The sequence below is a fragment of the Brachyhypopomus gauderio genome, chromosome 4, assembly GCF_052324685.1.
Source record: "Brachyhypopomus gauderio isolate BG-103 chromosome 4, BGAUD_0.2, whole genome shotgun sequence".
In the NCBI taxonomy this organism is placed as follows: Eukaryota; Metazoa; Chordata; class Actinopteri; order Gymnotiformes; family Hypopomidae; genus Brachyhypopomus; species Brachyhypopomus gauderio.
The window spans coordinates 33,883,355-33,901,040 of record NC_135214.1 but is presented as its reverse complement, the minus strand read 5'-3'; the positions used below and the strand labels follow the sequence as shown (position 1 = coordinate 33,901,040).

The 17,686-nt window shown below is 46.1% G+C and overlaps 2 protein-coding genes across 7 annotated transcripts; both read right to left on the bottom strand.

The window, feature by feature from the left end:
* Positions 1-543: 543 nt before the first annotated feature.
* On the bottom strand, positions 544-11,234 carry nr1h5 (nuclear receptor subfamily 1, group H, member 5). 2 transcript variants are annotated; one of them, XM_077004160.1, is made up of 11 exons: positions 9,518-11,234; positions 6,921-7,072; positions 5,091-5,444; positions 4,000-4,140; positions 3,377-3,528; positions 2,865-2,960; positions 2,509-2,608; positions 2,294-2,410; positions 2,095-2,187; positions 1,397-1,513; positions 544-1,101 (listed from the first exon to the last, which is right to left on the bottom strand). In XM_077004160.1, the coding sequence occupies exons 2-11, from the start codon at positions 7,015-7,017 to the stop codon at positions 872-874; spliced, it is 1,497 nt and encodes a 498-aa protein (XP_076860275.1). In that variant the 5' UTR covers positions 7,018-7,072; positions 9,518-11,234; the 3' UTR covers positions 544-871. The 2 variants fall into 2 exon arrangements, with proteins under 2 accessions (XP_076860275.1, XP_076860273.1); XM_077004158.1 differs by lacking the exons at positions 6,921-7,072; positions 9,518-11,234 and adding an exon at positions 5,575-6,275.
* A 203-nt stretch (positions 11,235-11,437) lies between these two features.
* slc66a1 (solute carrier family 66 member 1) lies at positions 11,438-17,560 on the bottom strand. Of its 5 annotated transcripts, none has more exons than XM_077004163.1 (8): positions 17,172-17,521; positions 16,174-16,383; positions 15,955-16,084; positions 15,683-15,770; positions 15,164-15,357; positions 14,715-14,807; positions 14,348-14,533; positions 11,438-12,203 (listed from the first exon to the last, which is right to left on the bottom strand). In XM_077004163.1, exons 2-8 carry the CDS (start codon positions 16,350-16,352, stop codon positions 12,117-12,119), a joined length of 957 nt encoding a protein of 318 aa, XP_076860278.1. In that variant the 5' UTR covers positions 16,353-16,383; positions 17,172-17,521; the 3' UTR covers positions 11,438-12,116. The 5 variants fall into 5 exon arrangements, with proteins under 5 accessions (XP_076860278.1, XP_076860279.1, XP_076860280.1 ...); XM_077004164.1 differs by having other exon boundaries at positions 16,174-16,355; XM_077004165.1 differs by having other exon boundaries at positions 17,280-17,521.
* Between the last annotated feature and the right edge of the window lie 126 nt (positions 17,561-17,686).

Here is a 17,686-nt window from a genome sequence, read left to right as displayed (position 1 = left end):
TTGGAAGAGGAATTAATGCAACCATGACTAGGAATACTGCATGTGAAAGCAGGACTCAGTAAAAGATGTGCAGGATTAAAGCAGCACTAAAATATTTGAGCTGCAGAGCATTAACAGGAGGTTAAATATTAGTATACATTATATTCATAATAGTCAAAGCCAGCAGAGTGACAGAGAGTTGTGAGCAATTCATTGATCAGATATGTGAACACGTGAATCAGACACACACACACACACACGCAGTAAGGGCTCATTGATGGGTTTTCTCTGTGTGAAACGTTTGCTTACACATTGCATGCGGATTGTAAATATGGCCCTGTGGTCATATTTGCTATGTGAAAGTCTTGCTGCATTACACATACGACTTTGCTACATGGCAAACATAGAGGGCGCTAGAGGTGTGATGGTGATGCACATGACATAAAAAGATACTGTAATTTATTTGTATGAAGTTCTACGTACTCGACCACTGAGCGGAGAAGAACAATACAACAATCCACTCTTGAATTGAAAGTAGCACTCTGAACAGTCACAGGTCAAGGCACAGGGGCGTGGTTGTACAATACCAGACAACCAAAAACAGACCTTTATTTACTGCCTATGACTTCTTTTAAACAGATCATTAGCTTTGAAGTATTGAGTGTAAAATGCATGCGACTAAGGTAAAATGAGTTTGTACAAGAGTACAGTACATCGAGTTATACTATTGATATCAAAAATAAGCTGCAATTTATTTCGCCAGTGTTCATAGAGCACGTTGGAGTACTAGCGCTGATCTGGGGTCAGTGTCTCCCCTGGTTCAGCACTCCTACTCTGAGTGTTTATGAGCACAGGTACTGATGGTGGACGGGGCGGGTCCTGTCCACGCGTTTCAGGGCCGCTGGGGCAGGAGAGTGAGGTGGTTGTGGCACAGTGTTCTGAGCTCCGTCAGACGGCCCAGCAGACGGGCAAAGCGGCACGGCCAGACGGGGGCGCCCTGGCCCACAGACGCACCCTGGCCGACAGACACGCCCTGGCCACTCCGGCACACCTTGGACAGCAGATCCAGAGCAAACTCCTGCAGGCTCTCCACACATCGGACAGCACGCAAACATGGTCTGTCTGCCTCATGCACACACACGCACGCACACACACGCACGCACACACACAGACCCCAAGGGGAACAAAGAAATAGGACAAGAGTACTTACAGGAAACGATAGAACACCCTGCTCTATAATCAAAAAATGGATCAAGCACTATGGTTTCAGAAATATGTCATTTGAACAGGTTCTAGTTCACATACAGCAAGCCTAGTTCTGTATTACTCAGACAGCTCTCAGCTGGGCTTAACGTGACAAAACGTCCAGCTCGGAACAGAACCACACGTGTGTTGGCCCGGTGAGAAGCCCACAGACCTGAGCAGAAGACGGCGGTGGCGGTGAGGAGCGCGTACTCTGCGTCTGATGCGGCAATGGCAGCCATGCTGTGAAAGAAGCTCAACGCCGGGCTCAGAAGATCCTCACTCAGCTCGCCTCCGAGCAAAAGGGCAGACAGAGAACACAACTCAGCAAAAATTCATCAAAACCCACAGCCCATTACCACATACGGCTACTGATGAGAAGTTAAGAAAATGACTGGTCATTCAATCGTTTATCATTTATAAAAATGCATTCATGCACTCCAGCGCTACTGCTGGTGGGATACACATCAGCACTAGCTGCATTCTTGTGTTCAGATTTTATGATCCTTTTCAGTAAGTACCAAAACAATGCACTCTGTATATCTTTAGGCAGTAATGAGAGTGCGAGTGATTTTCCAGTCACTGTCATATGCCAGTTTGTTCATTCTATTTTGGTAGCAGAGTCTAGGAAGGAATTTGTTTTCAAGCTAAGAATAGCAGTCATGATAAAAATCAAGCTATAAAAGCTGTCAATTACAACAGATTTCCAATGACTTAAAACTCAGTAAACACGAAGCGCTCCGTGTGCCTAGAACATACACACTCCCCTGCCTTCCTTGAGACCGCAGTCTGCTAGTGACTAAGCTCAAAAGACCTGCGTGAGGCCCTCTTTAAACCCATGTGATCCGGGAGTGTTGTGTGACAGGTAGTCACCTGAGCTTATGATGATCTCATGGCTGCTGGATTTGGAATGTAAAGTCTTGACCCAGTTGTGAGAGGAGCCAGGTGCACTCCCAGGATACAGGGCTGATAGAAAAAGAGGTGATGGCATTGTAGCTTTTCTCAGACAGCATGGAGCAAGTTATCGTACCTGGGACGTCGGTGGAGGTTTGAATCACAGGCACTGCCCTACCTGCACTGTGAGAGCATGGACTCTCTGCGAACTTCTGAGCTGCGAGTAGGAACATGACCTCCACCGAGGAACTGGAGAGAAGGATGCTCTGGTCAGCAGCATCCAAGAGTTCGAACCCTGTTAATAGCAAAACACCGATCACAGCTCAGCTAACCGACGCCTGACCAAACTTCATCCGCAGGTGAGCCCAGTGTGAGGAAGGAGGCTCGTCGAACCAGGTATGCTTTTGGAAAACTGCAGGAGCCGCTCCATCTGTGGAGGTGTTAAGTCTGACAAATGTTCTCCACCTTCCTCCACACCTGGCCACTGGGGCACCTGGGAAGAGAGAAGACCTTCGATGAAGCAGTCACCCAAGTCAGGGTTCACCCTGCTGCAGTCCCCCTGATTCTTCTCTTTTTGCACAGCTACGTTCTGAACACATGGACCTGGATGAAGGTTTAATCAGATATTTATCAGATATGATCTCGGACCATATTATGTTTTGGGTGGAAACATGATTAATCAGCTCCTTCTTTATGTATTTGTTTGTTTGGTATACAGTGCCACACACTCCAGGCATGCGGACACATACCCGGCAGTGTACGTTGTCTTGAGCTCTGTACCGTTGATACGCTTCTAGAATCCTGTTCAGGACACATTTCTGTTCCCTGGACAATCCTGCAGATACCTATAAGCCACAGTGATTTTAGGCGCCAAGCACTGCATGTTAAAAATCAACATTCAAAGATGATTTTCTCAGTTGTAAGTTTATATATATTTTCTTATATATCATATACATCCTGTCTGTCTATATGAGAACCCTAACACTTAGCAGCAAGCTTAAGTAATGTACCAGAAAACAGCTAAAAAGTTTAAAAATATAATCCAAACAGTTAAACAAAAACACGTTTGCTATTTAGGAAGGAAAACTAGAAAAAAAACACAGACAGTCTCACCACTGTGTAATTTGCACTCTGGATGACTTCCATATAAGAGAGACAACTGTGAGTGTAACTCTTGCAGTTAGGGGGGTTTGGTACTCGCTATAAGAGAATGAGCTCGGAGTTTAGCAGCTGCAGAGGCGTTGTACCCTTCAGCATGTACCCGTGCTGATGCAGGCAGCCTGCTGGTGGAGGAGACGTTTCTGCCCTCGCCGTTGTCCTCGTCCTCGGTAGCTGGACCTGACAGGGCGTCCCCCCGCTGCTTGGACCCCTTCCTCAGCCTCTTTGACTGGCACTGGACTTCAGTCAGGAGGCCTGTGCCAGGGAGAATGGACACACACACACACACACAGGTCCTGTGTTTCAAACGCTTGTGCCTGTAGTTAATCACGTGTGTCAGGGCGCGTGTCTTTACACTCTTAATACACTCGGAGAGAGCCGGCACGTAGGTCCCTGTAGACATATTGGACTTTGCAGAGTTAGATTGATTTTTCTTTAATGTGGTAATAAGGTCATAAGGGTAATTGTCAGGTAATACTACAGAAGCACTTTACTTCATTACAGTATATAACACAGATGTACCTCCCCCTACTGACGTTACTGCAGTAACTTCACTATTTAAAAGAGCTTAACAGGTCGTTTGCCATGATAATTTACGCGCTACATTCTATAGCAGGTATGTGAACACCAGCGTTTACTGCCCTGTACCAACACGCCCAGTGGGGGGGCGTGGCTGGTGGTAGTGGGCGGAGCTTGAGGGGAGTGGGCGTGGCTATGCATGCTCACACTCAGCCAGCATGCCCACGGCGCGGCACTTGCGCAGACGGCACTCCTGACACTTCCGTCGCATGTACATGTCCATCTCGCAGGCTCCCCCGTTCTTGCAGCGGTACACGGCCTTCTTGGTCACGCTGCGCCTGAAGAAACCTGTGGGGCACACGCACGCACGCACACACACACACACACACACACACGCACGCACGCACGCCACAGCGAGATCCGTTAACACTCTGCGCCGCCATGCTGGATTGTACCGAATTACGGGCACGTGAGAAAACAGCACAGCAGCTGTCCTCAGAGCTCATGCTGACAGGCACCTCGGTCTCACGTGTCTTGTGGATATGTGTTTCTGCAAAGTTTTCTAGTTCAGTGTGTAGGCCTACTTTAAAGGGGTGTTCTTTTCCCACACATATAATTACTGTACAACATTGCTCCTGAGACAGGATAGGAACACATGCCTTTTACAACAGCTGCAGAGATATGTGGAGATCCCCACCCTAATCTTAACTCACACCCCCACTCGAATCCTAACTCATATTGCCAAGTACTAACTCAGATCCAGACTGTAATCTTATATCATATCCCAAATTCGATCCTCACCCTAATTCCAACTCACATCCCAACCCTAATCCCAACTCACATCCCCAACCCTAATCCCAACTCACCTCCCCAACTCAAATCCTAACTCACATCCCCAACTCTAATCCCAACTCACCTCCCCAACTCTAATCCCAACTCACATCCCCAACCCTAATCCCTACTCACCTCCCCAACTCTAATCCCAACTCGCATCCCCAACCCTAATCCCAACTCACCTCCCCAACTCTAATCCCAACTCACATCCGCAACCCTAATCCCAACTCACATCCCCAACCGTAATCCCAACTCACATCCCCAACCGTAATCCCAACTCACATCCCCAACCCTAATCCCAACTCATCTCCCCAACTCTAATCCCAACTCACATCCCCAACCCTAATCCCAACTCACATCCCCAACTCTAATCCCAACTCACATCCCCAACTCTAATCCCAACTCACATCCCCAACTCTAATCCCAACTCTAATCCCCACTCTAACCCTGACTGAGCCAATCACCTTTGCACCCTTCACAGGTGAGAGCATTGTAGTGATATCCCGAAGCTTTGTCTCCGCACACCACACACAGTTCATCCTGGCCCTTCATGCGGGCCCCCGGCCCTAGGCGGGGCCTCTTCACCAGAGACGTCCCACCTACGCTTCCCCTCGCTTGGCCGTGGAGCTCCACGCTTCCCCCGCAGGAAAACTCCTGCACCTGAGGGCTGTAGGGGTAGGGGGGGTTGCACGGCTGCGAGCTCGGTGGGCCGTACACAGAGAACTGCACGTTAGCCGGGCTGTAGTGCTGCTGGCCATATGAAAGAGTTTGCAGCTCGGAGTCCTGATACGGGTATCCCAGAGGATCAACCAGCAAATCTACAGAAAGGACACAACGGGTAGACATTAGCGCACGCGTGATCCACATTCACTCATCTGCGTGACTCCTGAATTATTTCATGACTTTATGAGGCTACTGGGACTTAATAAAAAAAAATCAGAGCAAGACCTTGTGAACTATGGAGTGACTCTGGAAACAGGATGCAGCTGAGGAACGTTGCGTTGTTTATGATATTGCTTTCCCTCTTTTTTGCTGGGTTGTTCTTGGCCGTCTGTTCTGACCATGCTGAATCAAGGCTCATGAAAATCTGAGACTTGTGAAAATGAGCCTGGGATTTGTGAAACTTTGAACGAGTCGCCCCACAGAGAGAACACATGTTAGCACTGGCAATGCTTCTGAAACACATCTGTGCAAGACACTGCGTCATTCGTATTCGGTCGCACAACTGCCCTCCGAAGAACGCGCAATATGTGTACCGACAAAAAAACGTGAATGTATCACAAATCAGTGACTTCATGTCACAGGGGACTCCCCATCTGCGCAGTCTTAGATGTATTTCCTACTCAGCTGCCAGGTTAGTAACTCGCTAACATTCTGTACGAATACGGCGACCAACATGCAGACGGGCGCCTTCCTTGCCCTGCACCCGCGTGCTAACTGCGCGTGCCGCTGCCCTCACAGCTGGTTTCTGTCATGTTCAGGCTTGGAAATGCGGTTGACATGGCTGAACCTCCATCTGTTTGTAAACCAGCGGAGTTCTGTGTAAACAGACGTGTTGTGGAGCGAAGTGGTTCCTCCACAACCCACTCCGAGCTGCCTCATGCGGCCATCACGGCGGTGCGCTAACCAGAGAGGAACCGTTCTCTTCCTCCAGTGGCACACGACGCCAAATCATGTGTTCATGTAACCTTAAGGTAGAGTTTCAGGAAATAACATTTATTACAGTGATTACTTTTTATTTTTTGTGCGTGTCCCAGGGTTGCCAACTTTTCTAGATCTCTTGGAGTGAGATTTGAACCTGGAGGAGGTGGCGAGTGTAAATTTCTTCAGGAATGTTTTAATCAATTTTAGTTACTGCATACTAAGCTGGGTTATAACTTTTGGTATTTAGCACAAAGCTGTAAGAGGCGTCCAGTAGTACAGAAACAGTATTATGTAGTATAAACACTTCCGCTGTATGATATGATCAGCAATATTAGGTTTGGCAGCATGAAGAGATCCGTATGAAGAATGAATGTCCAACAGAACAGAGTGTTCAAGCGTTCACCCAGATCCAGTTCAGCACTGCAGAGAGTTTGGGAGAATGTAGCATTCACCAGATACTCATATCCACGGAGACCAGCATAACCCATGACCCTGGGGTTAGCAGCTCTTTGCCCTACCTGCTTACCAGGTGAGGTACAGTACGATAAACAGGTCACCCATATAAAGAGTTCAGCAACATTCAGCATATAAGTCTAGCTGCAGAAATAACTGTTCTGCGGTGTGAAATAAGTTCGCCAGTCGAGACTCACCATAGTACTGGAGCGGCTCTGTGATGCCGTAGGCGTCCACCCCGGAGACATAGCCTCCCGTCACCACGCCCACTTCAGGCTCCGCCCACTCTCTCATCTGCACAGGTGATGGCACAAACGCACACACTCCAGAGACACCTCCACGTCTGTCCCTGATCGTGGTATGATCCATGACACGTTTTACAAACAAACATACACAAAGAAATATCATATATCAGAAATATCATTCCCAAACCCTCCATCTGTTTTGTTTGACTTCTCCCTCCCTCTGACTATTACAGGAGCTCCGGAACCAGAGCTGCTATATAGAGAGGATGCTGTGATGTAGAGGTTAACCCAGAATGTTGTTGTGTCCGTGTTCGTCTGGGGCTGTGTGTGTGTGTGTGTGTGTGTGTGTGTGCTGATCCCAGCTGCTGTTCTGTATAACAGAGGCGAGTCCCTGGTGTTTGCCACAGGTTTGCACTGGGGGTCTTTCAATACCCACCTGAGCAGGCAGGGGCCAAGCACACTCTCACACTCCCCAGACAGTAACCACCCTGCTCACAGTCACTTCTGGGTGCCTAACCCACAGGAAGTAGTCTTTTTAGCACTGCCTAACTTCCTCCATGACATCAGTAAATAACTAAGAGTATTTCATCTCTGGAAACAAACCAAAAATAAAACAACAGTACCGAAACCTCTCCTCAGGTGAACCGGTACAGTGCATTTCCTGCTCTCCTCCCTGGGTTTGATCTGCTGCGCATGTGCAGATGTGTTGAGCGCTGTGGGTGGCTCTGAGCGGCCCGGGCCAGGGGGAGAGGGACGGGCCGTGCGGCTCAAATGTGTCTCACACGCTCAAACGGCTGTTTGCTCTTATTCTGTTTGCTGCGGCTCTGTTTGTATTGCAGTTAATATTTGACAATGAGGAGATTTAGGATTTTAAGGGGTTCTAAATCCCCCCATCCCCCACCCCGACACACACACACACACACACTCACACAGTGGCAGAATCCAGGGAGCCATTCCACATCAAAGCATGCCACACACGGCAAATCCTCATGTCATCCAATCACTGCACTATACAACTTATGATATTAAGGTAAAGCATATATTTGTAGCTAATGGATGACTGTAATGGTTGTGGGAGAGGCTGTATTAGTGCTTTGGCTTCCCATGGGAGGGGATATTTTTTTGTTATTGCTGTTGGGATCCATCAAAATGACTGCGGGTCACGTCCTCGAGAGTCCATAAGAATAAAAACAGGACCTTTGCCTGTGTCCCTCAGCTTCACTCGGGACAGGGTGAGATCTCCCAGCGCCCAGAACAAGGGTTAAAGAGTTTGAACATTCATTCATTTTTCTTTCTTGAGGAGTTTCCAGTACATAAATAGCAACATCAGTTTGGGTATAGCTTGCCTACTCCTTGCTTGATGTGGGGGGGAACGGTTGTTCTATGTCGCAAGGCCCTTTGGGAGTAGGAGCTGTTTTAGAGGACAGGAGACTGGAAAGATATTCATCACCCCAAGCTTCCTGAAACATTTTGGCTGTTCTATACCGGACCACGCTGACTGCAGACGCAGACGTGGTTTGCGAGACCCTCATTCCATTCTCTGTCCCCCATCTACCCGTCGTCCATCAAGTTTTTATGGATGGTGCATTGTTTGCCAGTGGTCTGGCTTGGACAGTATAGTGTTTACAAATTCGAACAGGAAGCAGACTCTTAGATTAAAGTGGCCTTGTAGGCAGTGATGTGGGGTGGGGGTGGCTGGACTAAAGTCCAGGGCTGACTTTAAAAAATATCGGTGGTGGGGGTAATCAGCTGTGAGCTATTCTCTGAAAGAGACAACACTTAGCTTACCTGCCCTAGATCAGGATAGTGGCATCATGGTAAAAGAAAAAAAATGTCTTATAACCAAGAACTCCCAGATGTGGTTCATTTGAACATATACTCTTCATCCCTTTTTTCACCCCTTCCTTGACCCCCCATTGACCAATGACCACCGTTCAGTTCTATTAATCAGTTCAATGAACCAAGACAAGCATTGCACATACCACTGTCCACGATTAATAATATACATTATTTATGGTCAGATTTAAACCAAAAAAATATCCATTTAAAGTAAAACGTATTTTAAATGAACCCATCCCTTATGAAGAGCATTTACACCGACTGTCCGTATATCCATTCCAGAAAAGATACAGTATTTAAATATTTAAAATTTAGACTTTAAAATCATTCAAACTGATACAGAACAAGTTAACTACCAATGGGAACTGTTAGACAAAATGAAGCACAAGAAATTGAAGTCATTTGCTACTGCACTGAGACTCTGGAAACACGTTCTCTGTGTTCACGTTTGGGAGGATTTTGTGCAATATCCAGACATATTTGACAACTCTCCAAAATACCATGGTGCCTTTAAAATTCCATCATTCAAATCATACACATAATTCTACACTCATTTATTTGAACGTAAACTCTTAATTTCTTGATTTCTATGATCATGGCATACAGCAGAGTCAAAAGAGCTTTAAGACTGAGTCACTAAGGCTTTTCTGCTCATACGGAGCAGCGGAAGAATCCCTGTGTAGATGAAAGCAGGAGGTTTGAGAACTTACCAGCTCTGATGTTCACTGTTGACTCTGCCGATATTCTCTTGATTTGACTCCCTTTACATTAGTAATGTGGACAGCGGTCCAGCCTCTGACATCCAACACTTGCCAAATACACACACACACTCTCTCTCTCTCTCTCTCTCTCTGAGAGAACAAACATGCTTTCTCCGCAATACAAACCATTAACTCAAATACATACCAACACACGTTTGTGGTCATACGCACATAACCATTATATTTTGAAATGTAAAAATGTCAAGGCAAATCTCAAGTACATGTGTTATTTTATTTTATATTTAAGTGCACATTTCTTTAACTCAAAATTTTTCACAAGAATGTTATTGTATTGTTTTCTCTTGTGTGTACTATATTTTACTTGTATTTTATTGTGTACGGTGTCCTTGAGTGTCTAGAAAGGTGCCTTGAAATAAAATGAATTATTATTATTATTATTATTAATAAGAAAAAACTACCATGAATTGAGGTACAAATCTACAAAGAAAGGAGAAATGAATTTAAAATCCTGCGAGTAGAAAAAATAAAAGAATATGACTGATAAAGACAAGCAGGCACAGGAGGTACAGTGGAGTTTAGAACTTGTGTGCCCCAATCAGATGCCCTTCATAACATCATTTATGGAGGCATTTAAGAAAAGACACGGATGTGTGAGAGTGGGAGTCATGGGGGGCACGTTTAATACACTACTAGGAGCAGGGCAGATGGGCTACATGTCTTTATTTGCTGAAGAAAGAGAAGATTGCGGCGTGTGTGTGAATGAGCACACTCATTAGAACATTCCCAGCAGAGCAGTATTTATAAACAGCCCCGGTTCAGACCACTGATGGATGAGTCGTCATTATCTCTCCACTCTTCCTCCACCCTCACGGGGCCCACACTCCATCCCTCTCCTGGGTTTCACAATCACTGTGACACACTCCCACTCCCTGACTGTCACTGCAGAATTCAGACCCACACACACACACACACACACACACACACACACGATAATAGTACTGTTCTCACCCTCGTGCTCCCTGGGTGGGCTTTTGCTGGGGGGAGGGGGGGGGTACATTCTCAGGGTCAAAGATTCCAACCCGATTCTCCTAACTCACAAGACGCTGCAGACAAGGAGTCCACTAATTAGAGAAACCAACACAGGCGCCAGTTCCAGGAACAACAGACAGGCGACCATGACAGGAAGTGTGAGAGGAGCCAGGAGGGGGTCTGTGAAGATGTAGAACCTCTCCACTGGTGGCCAGGAGGGTATCTGTGAAGATGTAAGACCTCTCCACTGGTGGCCAGGAGGGTATCTGTGAAGATGTAAGACCTCTCCACTGGTGGCCAGGAGGGGATCTGTGAAGATGTAAGACCTCTCCACTGTTGGCCAGTGCAGCGGCCCAGATAGGCCGTGCACCTCAGTGTACCAATACACCTATGTGAGGAACACAGTGACCAGTCTGTCTGAACACACACACGTGAGCAGTTGTGAGCAGTCTCTCTGAACCTCAATTATGTGATCGTTCTCTCTGAACCTGTTATGTGAGCGGTCTTTCTGAACACACACACGTGAGCAGTCTCTGTGAACCTCTCTTATGTGAGCGGTCTCTCTGAACCTCACTTATGTGAGCGGTCTCTCTGAACCTCACTTATGTGAGCGGTCTCTCTGAACCTCTGTTATGTGAGCGGTCTCCCTGAACCTCTGTTATGTGAGCGGTCTCTCTGAACCTCTGTTATGTGGGCGGTCTCTCTAAACCTCTGTTATGTGGGTGGTCTCTCTAAACCTCTGTTATGTGAGCGGTCTCTCTGAACCTGTTATGTGAGCAGTCAGTGGGGCAGCAGTGAAACAGGGCAACCACAATCTCAGGCAGGTTCAGACTGGTCTTCATTCAGTAAAATGTAATGAAGGACGCCACTTCCAGAAGGTACAGCTGCAAAAAATTTTTAGTCAAATTCACATTGCAGCTTTCGTTGGTGTTTGACAGAACAAGACAATTCATTTGAAACTACACAAAATTATTTAAAAAAATAAAACATTTTAAATTACAAAAACCTTTAAAATTAAAAAACCCTTAAGGCTAAAATTTGAGGTTTTGAATGGAGATTAAAAGACACAACAAGCATTATATGCTAACAGTACTCAATAAAAGAAGAAAACACCCATGTGTTCCATGTGAAGGCACCATAATATATGTACTGTAAACAAACATGTTCCCCTATTACTGAACATAGAGAGGAAAAAGGGTTTTGTGCAAATGGAAACAGTACAAGTACTGAAACATCTGTATTCAAGAACAGGTCCCTTTGGCTTTAGATATTGAAAATGACTCAAGAATCACTGAAGTAGCTGAGTTACACAACAAATAACTACAGACAAAATGTCCCAGTCATACAAATAGCCTCAAGTAACAGAAACCATTTGGGGGGTGGGGACCCCTACTGGGATGAGTAAACTGGTGAGGGGAATTAGTGCTGGGGTATGGGTGAGGGGCATTAGTGCTGGGGTACGGGTAAGGGGCATTAGTGCTGGGGTACGGGTAAGGGGCATTATTGCTGGGGTATGAGGAGTGTGTGTGTGCGTGCAGGAGGCTAGGGCTGCAGAGCCTCAGCTGGACAGCAGGGCGGCGGCCTCCTCGTCTACGGGGCAGCTCTCCTGTGATGGCCGTCTGTACTTCACAAACTGCACAGTTATCTGAGGACATGGAGTCGAGGGCAATAGTGAACACTGGGAGAGAGTAGGCAGTCTCACACACACACACACACACACACACACACACACACACACGATGTATATGTGCCATATTTTTGTCAATTGTGATTTTTACACCCCAATCGAAATTTGTCCTCCGCATTTAACCCATCTGTGCAGTCAGAACACACACACACACACACACACACACACACACACACACACACACACACACACACACACACACACACACACACACACACACACACACACTAGTGATTACTAGGGGGCTGTGGATCACACGTGCCCAGAGTGGTGGGCAGCCCTAGCCCGGCGCTCGGGGAGCAGTTGGGGTTAGGTGCCTTGCTCAAGGGCACCTCAGTCATGGCCTCAGGTATGGGAATTGAACCCACGACCTTCGGGTCACAAGACCAGTTCCCTAACCGCCAGGCCATGACTGCGAGAGGATGACGCCCATCAAAACTTTTGAAAATACACTCAATCTAATCTTATGTCTAATAATAAACAAATACATATTCATTAACCTGTTTTTGTGATTGCCAACCTTTCTATTCTTTGCAATTATTACACTGAAAATGTGCCAGTGATACCAAAGTCAAGCGATAAATATGTGGCAGCGATAAATATGTAAGTCACATGGGGAAAAAAACATCTGATCTGACCCGCTACATAGCAACAAACAGGCATTTCAAGTAAAACAGCAATTAAAGGCGTCCAAAGGACGTAAGGAATCACACAACCTTATTGTATGTGACTTTACAAAAGACTAATGGGCCAAACAGTGGAGCCATCACATGGACAGGAAGGTAGAGCCACATTTACTGCTGTAAACATTCTGAAGACTTGTTATGGTGACAAAACAAGGTGGGGTTCATCATCAATCATCTTACACTAACTAATCTGAATTAGTCTTTTAATTAGAATTAAGAAATATCAAACCTAATCCAGCATGTCATGTGGTGCTCTGGTGTGGTGCATGTCATGTGGTGCTCTCTGGCATAGGGAGGGTGTATTATTCCCTACAATTCAGCTGGCGGTTCAAAGTTGTGGGCTGAGTTCAGAATAGCCTGCAAAATACTACATACTACCCGCATTACTGATTAGGCCCCAAATCAGTACGATGTAAGCAGTATGTGATCAAAATAATTTGTTCCACTGTCTGGATGTCCGGATGATGTGCAACTCTGGCCAAATATTACAGCAGGCAGCAGTGCCATTTTCATGCTCTACCACATCCCATCATGCAACGGGCAGAAAGCCGATTCACAAGTGGGTGGAAGCTTCGTGCGTTCATGTGAGCCATTACTATGGTGTGTGTGTGTGTGTGTGTCACATACTGGGTACAATTCCACATACTACTAAAGCAATCAGTATGCAGTCCATAGATACACTGAGTGTGGTGTGCAGTATACAGTAGGCTATGTCGAAGAGCTATATTCCTGTAAAAGTGAGCATGCGTGACCACGTGAGCACGGCCCAGCGTGCCAGCAATGCCCAGAGCGCTTACGGGAACAGGGAGCACGCTACGCACGTGCCCGTGACCTGCCAGGCATCGTGGATATCAAATGCCTCAAACAACCACACCACTGGCAACATTTTTCTTTTTCTCTGGCTTGCCTGGAGGCAGGTGCATAAAGAGGAAATTGTGTGGCACAAGAGATACACACCTGTACCGTTTAAAACGATCACAACAGTAGAGCTCGCTTTGCAAACAACACCTCACAGAGCCTCACACAGGATTTAATACAGCAGATGCTCATTCAAACAAGCTCAACAAGTGACGTGGCCATATGCATCCACAGCAGATTAACTGTACAACCACTCATATATTTAATTCCCTCAAACAGGGTTAATTACAGCAGGAGCCAACTCAAAACAGACTCGACGAGTGACGTGGCCGGTATGTAACCACAGCAGATTAACTGTACAATTACTCCACGATTTAATTTATGCAGCGCCAGCTGTTGTAACTGTGCTGTGATTGGTTCATTCCGGTTCTACCAGGTTCCACAGAGCTGCAACAGTCTTCACCTCTGGAAAGACCTAGGTGGGTTAAAATATGGATTTGACACAACCCACTTATGTATAAGGACATTCTTTAGGTGCTTTAGGGCGTGAAAGGATACCACGAGGTCGAGTAAGAGCGTGCCCAGGCTGCCTATGAGCCAGGGCAGGTGGTGCACCATGTAGCTGACTTCGCCGGTGCCCATGTCAGGGTTCTTTATGAGCACGCTCAGTCCGTACGTCGAGTTGCCCAGAATCACCAGCGCAAAGAGAAAGTACGACAAGCCTTCCGTTGATTTCCTCTTAAACTGTGGGGAGAGACAGGGTGAGGAACTTTCCGGAACATAGACACATGAATGTGAAAGAACGATAGAGGACAAGTAATTAAGATAGAGGAAAGCAGCAGATAAAATCCTTTTATCATAATTACTCGAATGCACTGAAGTGATGATTAGATATTCACAAGAAAGGTTCTGATTTCCAACTTACATTTGTGTAGATCTGTGGCAACCTGGAGCACAGGTAGAGTAAGGAAGACAAGGAGCCAATCACAAAGCCGATGATCTCCTTTGTGGTGAATGGCTGAACAGTACAGCAGGTAAAAACATAGAGGACAGGTTTACTAAGCAAATACCTGAAGAACCATTTTGTCATTAAACCTAGGCCAGGGCTAAAGCCAGTGCTAAAAAATTCTAGGCCAGGGCTAAAGCCAGTACTAAATACTCTTTCTAAAAGCCTTCAGATTCTCCATTTTAAACCCATGACCTTAATACAATAAAAACAAACTGTACATTTATGAACAGTGCTGTGACAAAAAAGGTTAGTTGCCTTAAATAAAACATTCTAAACAAACTATAAGAGTTCAGTTCATTTGAAATACACACAAGCAAAACAAATATACCAGAGGTTGGGGACAGGGGGGTATTCACTCTTTTCACCTGTATTGAAATGTCTTGCCTCTCCACCACACACAGCAGTGTTCGGCCAGGGCCGGGAGCCCTGCCTGGGTTAAGGGCGGAGCCAAGGGCGGGGTTAAGGGCGGGGTCTGGTGCTGGGGCGAGCTGCAGCAGAGATGCCGAGAACCCAAGCACATACAGCACCCCAACAGCATTCAGCAACCTTCTGTTTCTGTCTAAAACAGCAGACAGCAACAGTAGCATGTAGCGTTTCAGCCATTAATCCTCATCCTCAGAACACACTGGTCAGACCACCTAGCTCTCCTTTTCTGCAGGGACGTGATGCTACATTTATAACAAACATTTATACCAAACTACAAACAGCTGGGAGTAGGAGCTGTGGCTGGAAAACACTGCTTAGAAAAGCCATAATATCAAAACAGGATGAATGATCATCTGAGTTAGAGAAGAATGTTAATAAGTCCAGGTTGTTATATAAAGAGAAGGAGGGTTGTCTAAACCAGTTATGTTACTGTTAAGCAGTGTGCCGTACAAACTCACTGATCGCAACTCTGTGCTTCATCGAGTAGTAAAGATACATGCTCATCATCAAAAGGTCCGCGGCAACGTAGTACACTGCAGTGTATATCTGGAACAGATGTTAAGAAAATCAAGAAACAAAGTTTAAACAGATAAACAGTTCAATGCTGACTGGTCAGGTTTAGATGTGTTTTATTTTACCCCAGACCCATGAAGGAGACCGATGCCAAAAGTTTTATGTCAAAGCCAGATTTTTAAATCTAGATTATCAGTGTAAACACATGCCCCTGTACCTGCAGAGGAAGTTGCTGTGCCAAGAACGAGCCAATAAGATTACAAGTGTCCCCTGCCAGCCACAGCAACAAGAAGAAAATGGACAACGCACTGTCCATATTCCCAGTCTTACAAGATCTGTAGTACTGCCTAAAAACAATCGAATAAACGCTGGAGCAGAGACAACAACGAGGAACTGTAATTAGTATGGTTGGAGGTTAAAAAGAGGGGTTTCTTACGGGATGGAGGACAGTATGAAGCAGACCAGGGACACCAGTCCCAGAATCACGCTGGCGATGTCCCTGGCGTCCTGGGCACACTCCCCAAGTCCGTCCCAGATCCACTTGGTCCCATTGGGGCAGAGGGAGCTCATGTTTGTGTCCCCACTGGACTGGTAGAAAGGAGCCACAGCCGGCATTGTCTAAACGGGGAAGTGACGAGCAGTAGCCCTGGTGAACGCAAGAAAAGTGTGGGGACCGATTTACATCAACTCGCCGTTTGATTCCCCTCGGATTAGATCTGATCGACCCCCCCACACTGGTTATGCTAGCATGATAACGGGCTATCAAAACAGCTAGCCTAGCCGCTTAGCTAAGGCCAAGTTCGGGGGGGGGGGGGACTGCTCGTTGTGTGAACAACGAGCAGTCTAAAAAACATCACATTATATATGTGATTATATATATATATATATATATATATATATATATATATATATGTGTGTGTGACTTTATTCCTAATGTGCTGCAGGAAACAAAAGGCGGCTGAAAACAGGGCGGTCCGGTTGTGCGAGTGCAGCCCGGTCGGGTACGGGCCGTCATGACCGCGGAGCGGGAACAACACACCAGCACCTCACCGCGGACTTGGACCTGATGGACTAACTGCTCTGTTTGTTTATTAGTTTTTAAAAAGTATAAATAACGAAGCAATAACGAAGTTATAACCACAGCGCTTTTGTTTTGTTTTCAAAAGGCGTTTTGATTCAGTCGTACAGCTTGCTGGCGAGATTAGACAGCAGAGAGAAAAACTTCTCCATTAAACGCACCCTGGGTTATATCAAAACACTTACATATCTAACGGACAGTTGCGACTGTATTGCAACTCTGTGCTTGCCCCATCATTTATTTTTATCGCTTGACTTTATGGAGTCTCGTTACAAAACAGTGATTAAAAGTAAATTTACTAAAAGACTACAAGTCTCCTCCGCAACGGACTGAAATGAAACTATTTAGGATCTTACCCAGTTCACAGAGAGTCCTGGCGTAGAAAAGTAATGAACATTTACATGAACTACACGTCAAACCTCCGAGTAAAAGTAATGAACATTTACGTGAACTACACGTCAAACCTCCGAGTGCCTCCTTACTCCATCGCAAAAATCAGCTGACATCTCTCATCTGACCCTACAGACTGACAATTCAGCATAAAGGAAATCATTAACCGCGCAGAAGAGCCGACACGACTCAACTCTGCTCAGATCCGCTTATCTATACGTAACGTGTCTTCCAACATGTATTATTGTAGCTACCGTGACAGTTCTGCACTACCTCATCAGCTGCATTACAAATTAAAAGTCCTGGATCCGTTTTCTGGACTCTGGATTTTTGTCGGTAACCGGTGATTCAACTTATTGGCTGAATTAGATCATTCTTGAGTGGTAGATTTTAGAAAAGGTAGGATACACTAAAGCACAAAACATTTTACTGACCCATCACAGACCTGACTATTTAACTGTTACAGCAGACTAATCAAAGT

Excerpts from the sequence above, each read along its gene's own strand:
- nr1h5 (XM_077004158.1), bottom strand. The coding sequence starts at position 5,923 with ATGAAGTCACTGATTTGTGATACATTCACGTTTTTTTGTCGGTACACA. Across the intron at positions 3,529-3,999 it reads CGTGGGCATGCTGGCTGAGT|GCCTCCTGACTGAAGTCCAG; the intron begins GTGAGCATGCAT and ends TCCCTGGCACAG. Across the intron at positions 2,609-2,864 it reads AAGACAACGTACACTGCCGG|GTGCCCCAGTGGCCAGGTGT; the intron begins GTATGTGTCCGC and ends CTCTCTTCCCAG.
- slc66a1 (XM_077004162.1), bottom strand. The coding sequence starts at position 17,321 with ATGTCAGCTGATTTTTGCGATGGAGTAAGGAGGCACTCGGAG. Across the intron at positions 16,085-16,173 it reads TTCATACTGTCCTCCATCCC|GCAGTACTACAGATCTTGTA; the intron begins GTAAGAAACCCC and ends GATTGTTTTTAG. Across the intron at positions 15,358-15,682 it reads GAAGCACAGAGTTGCGATCA|ACAGAAACAGAAGGTTGCTG; the intron begins GTGAGTTTGTAC and ends CTGCTGTTTTAG.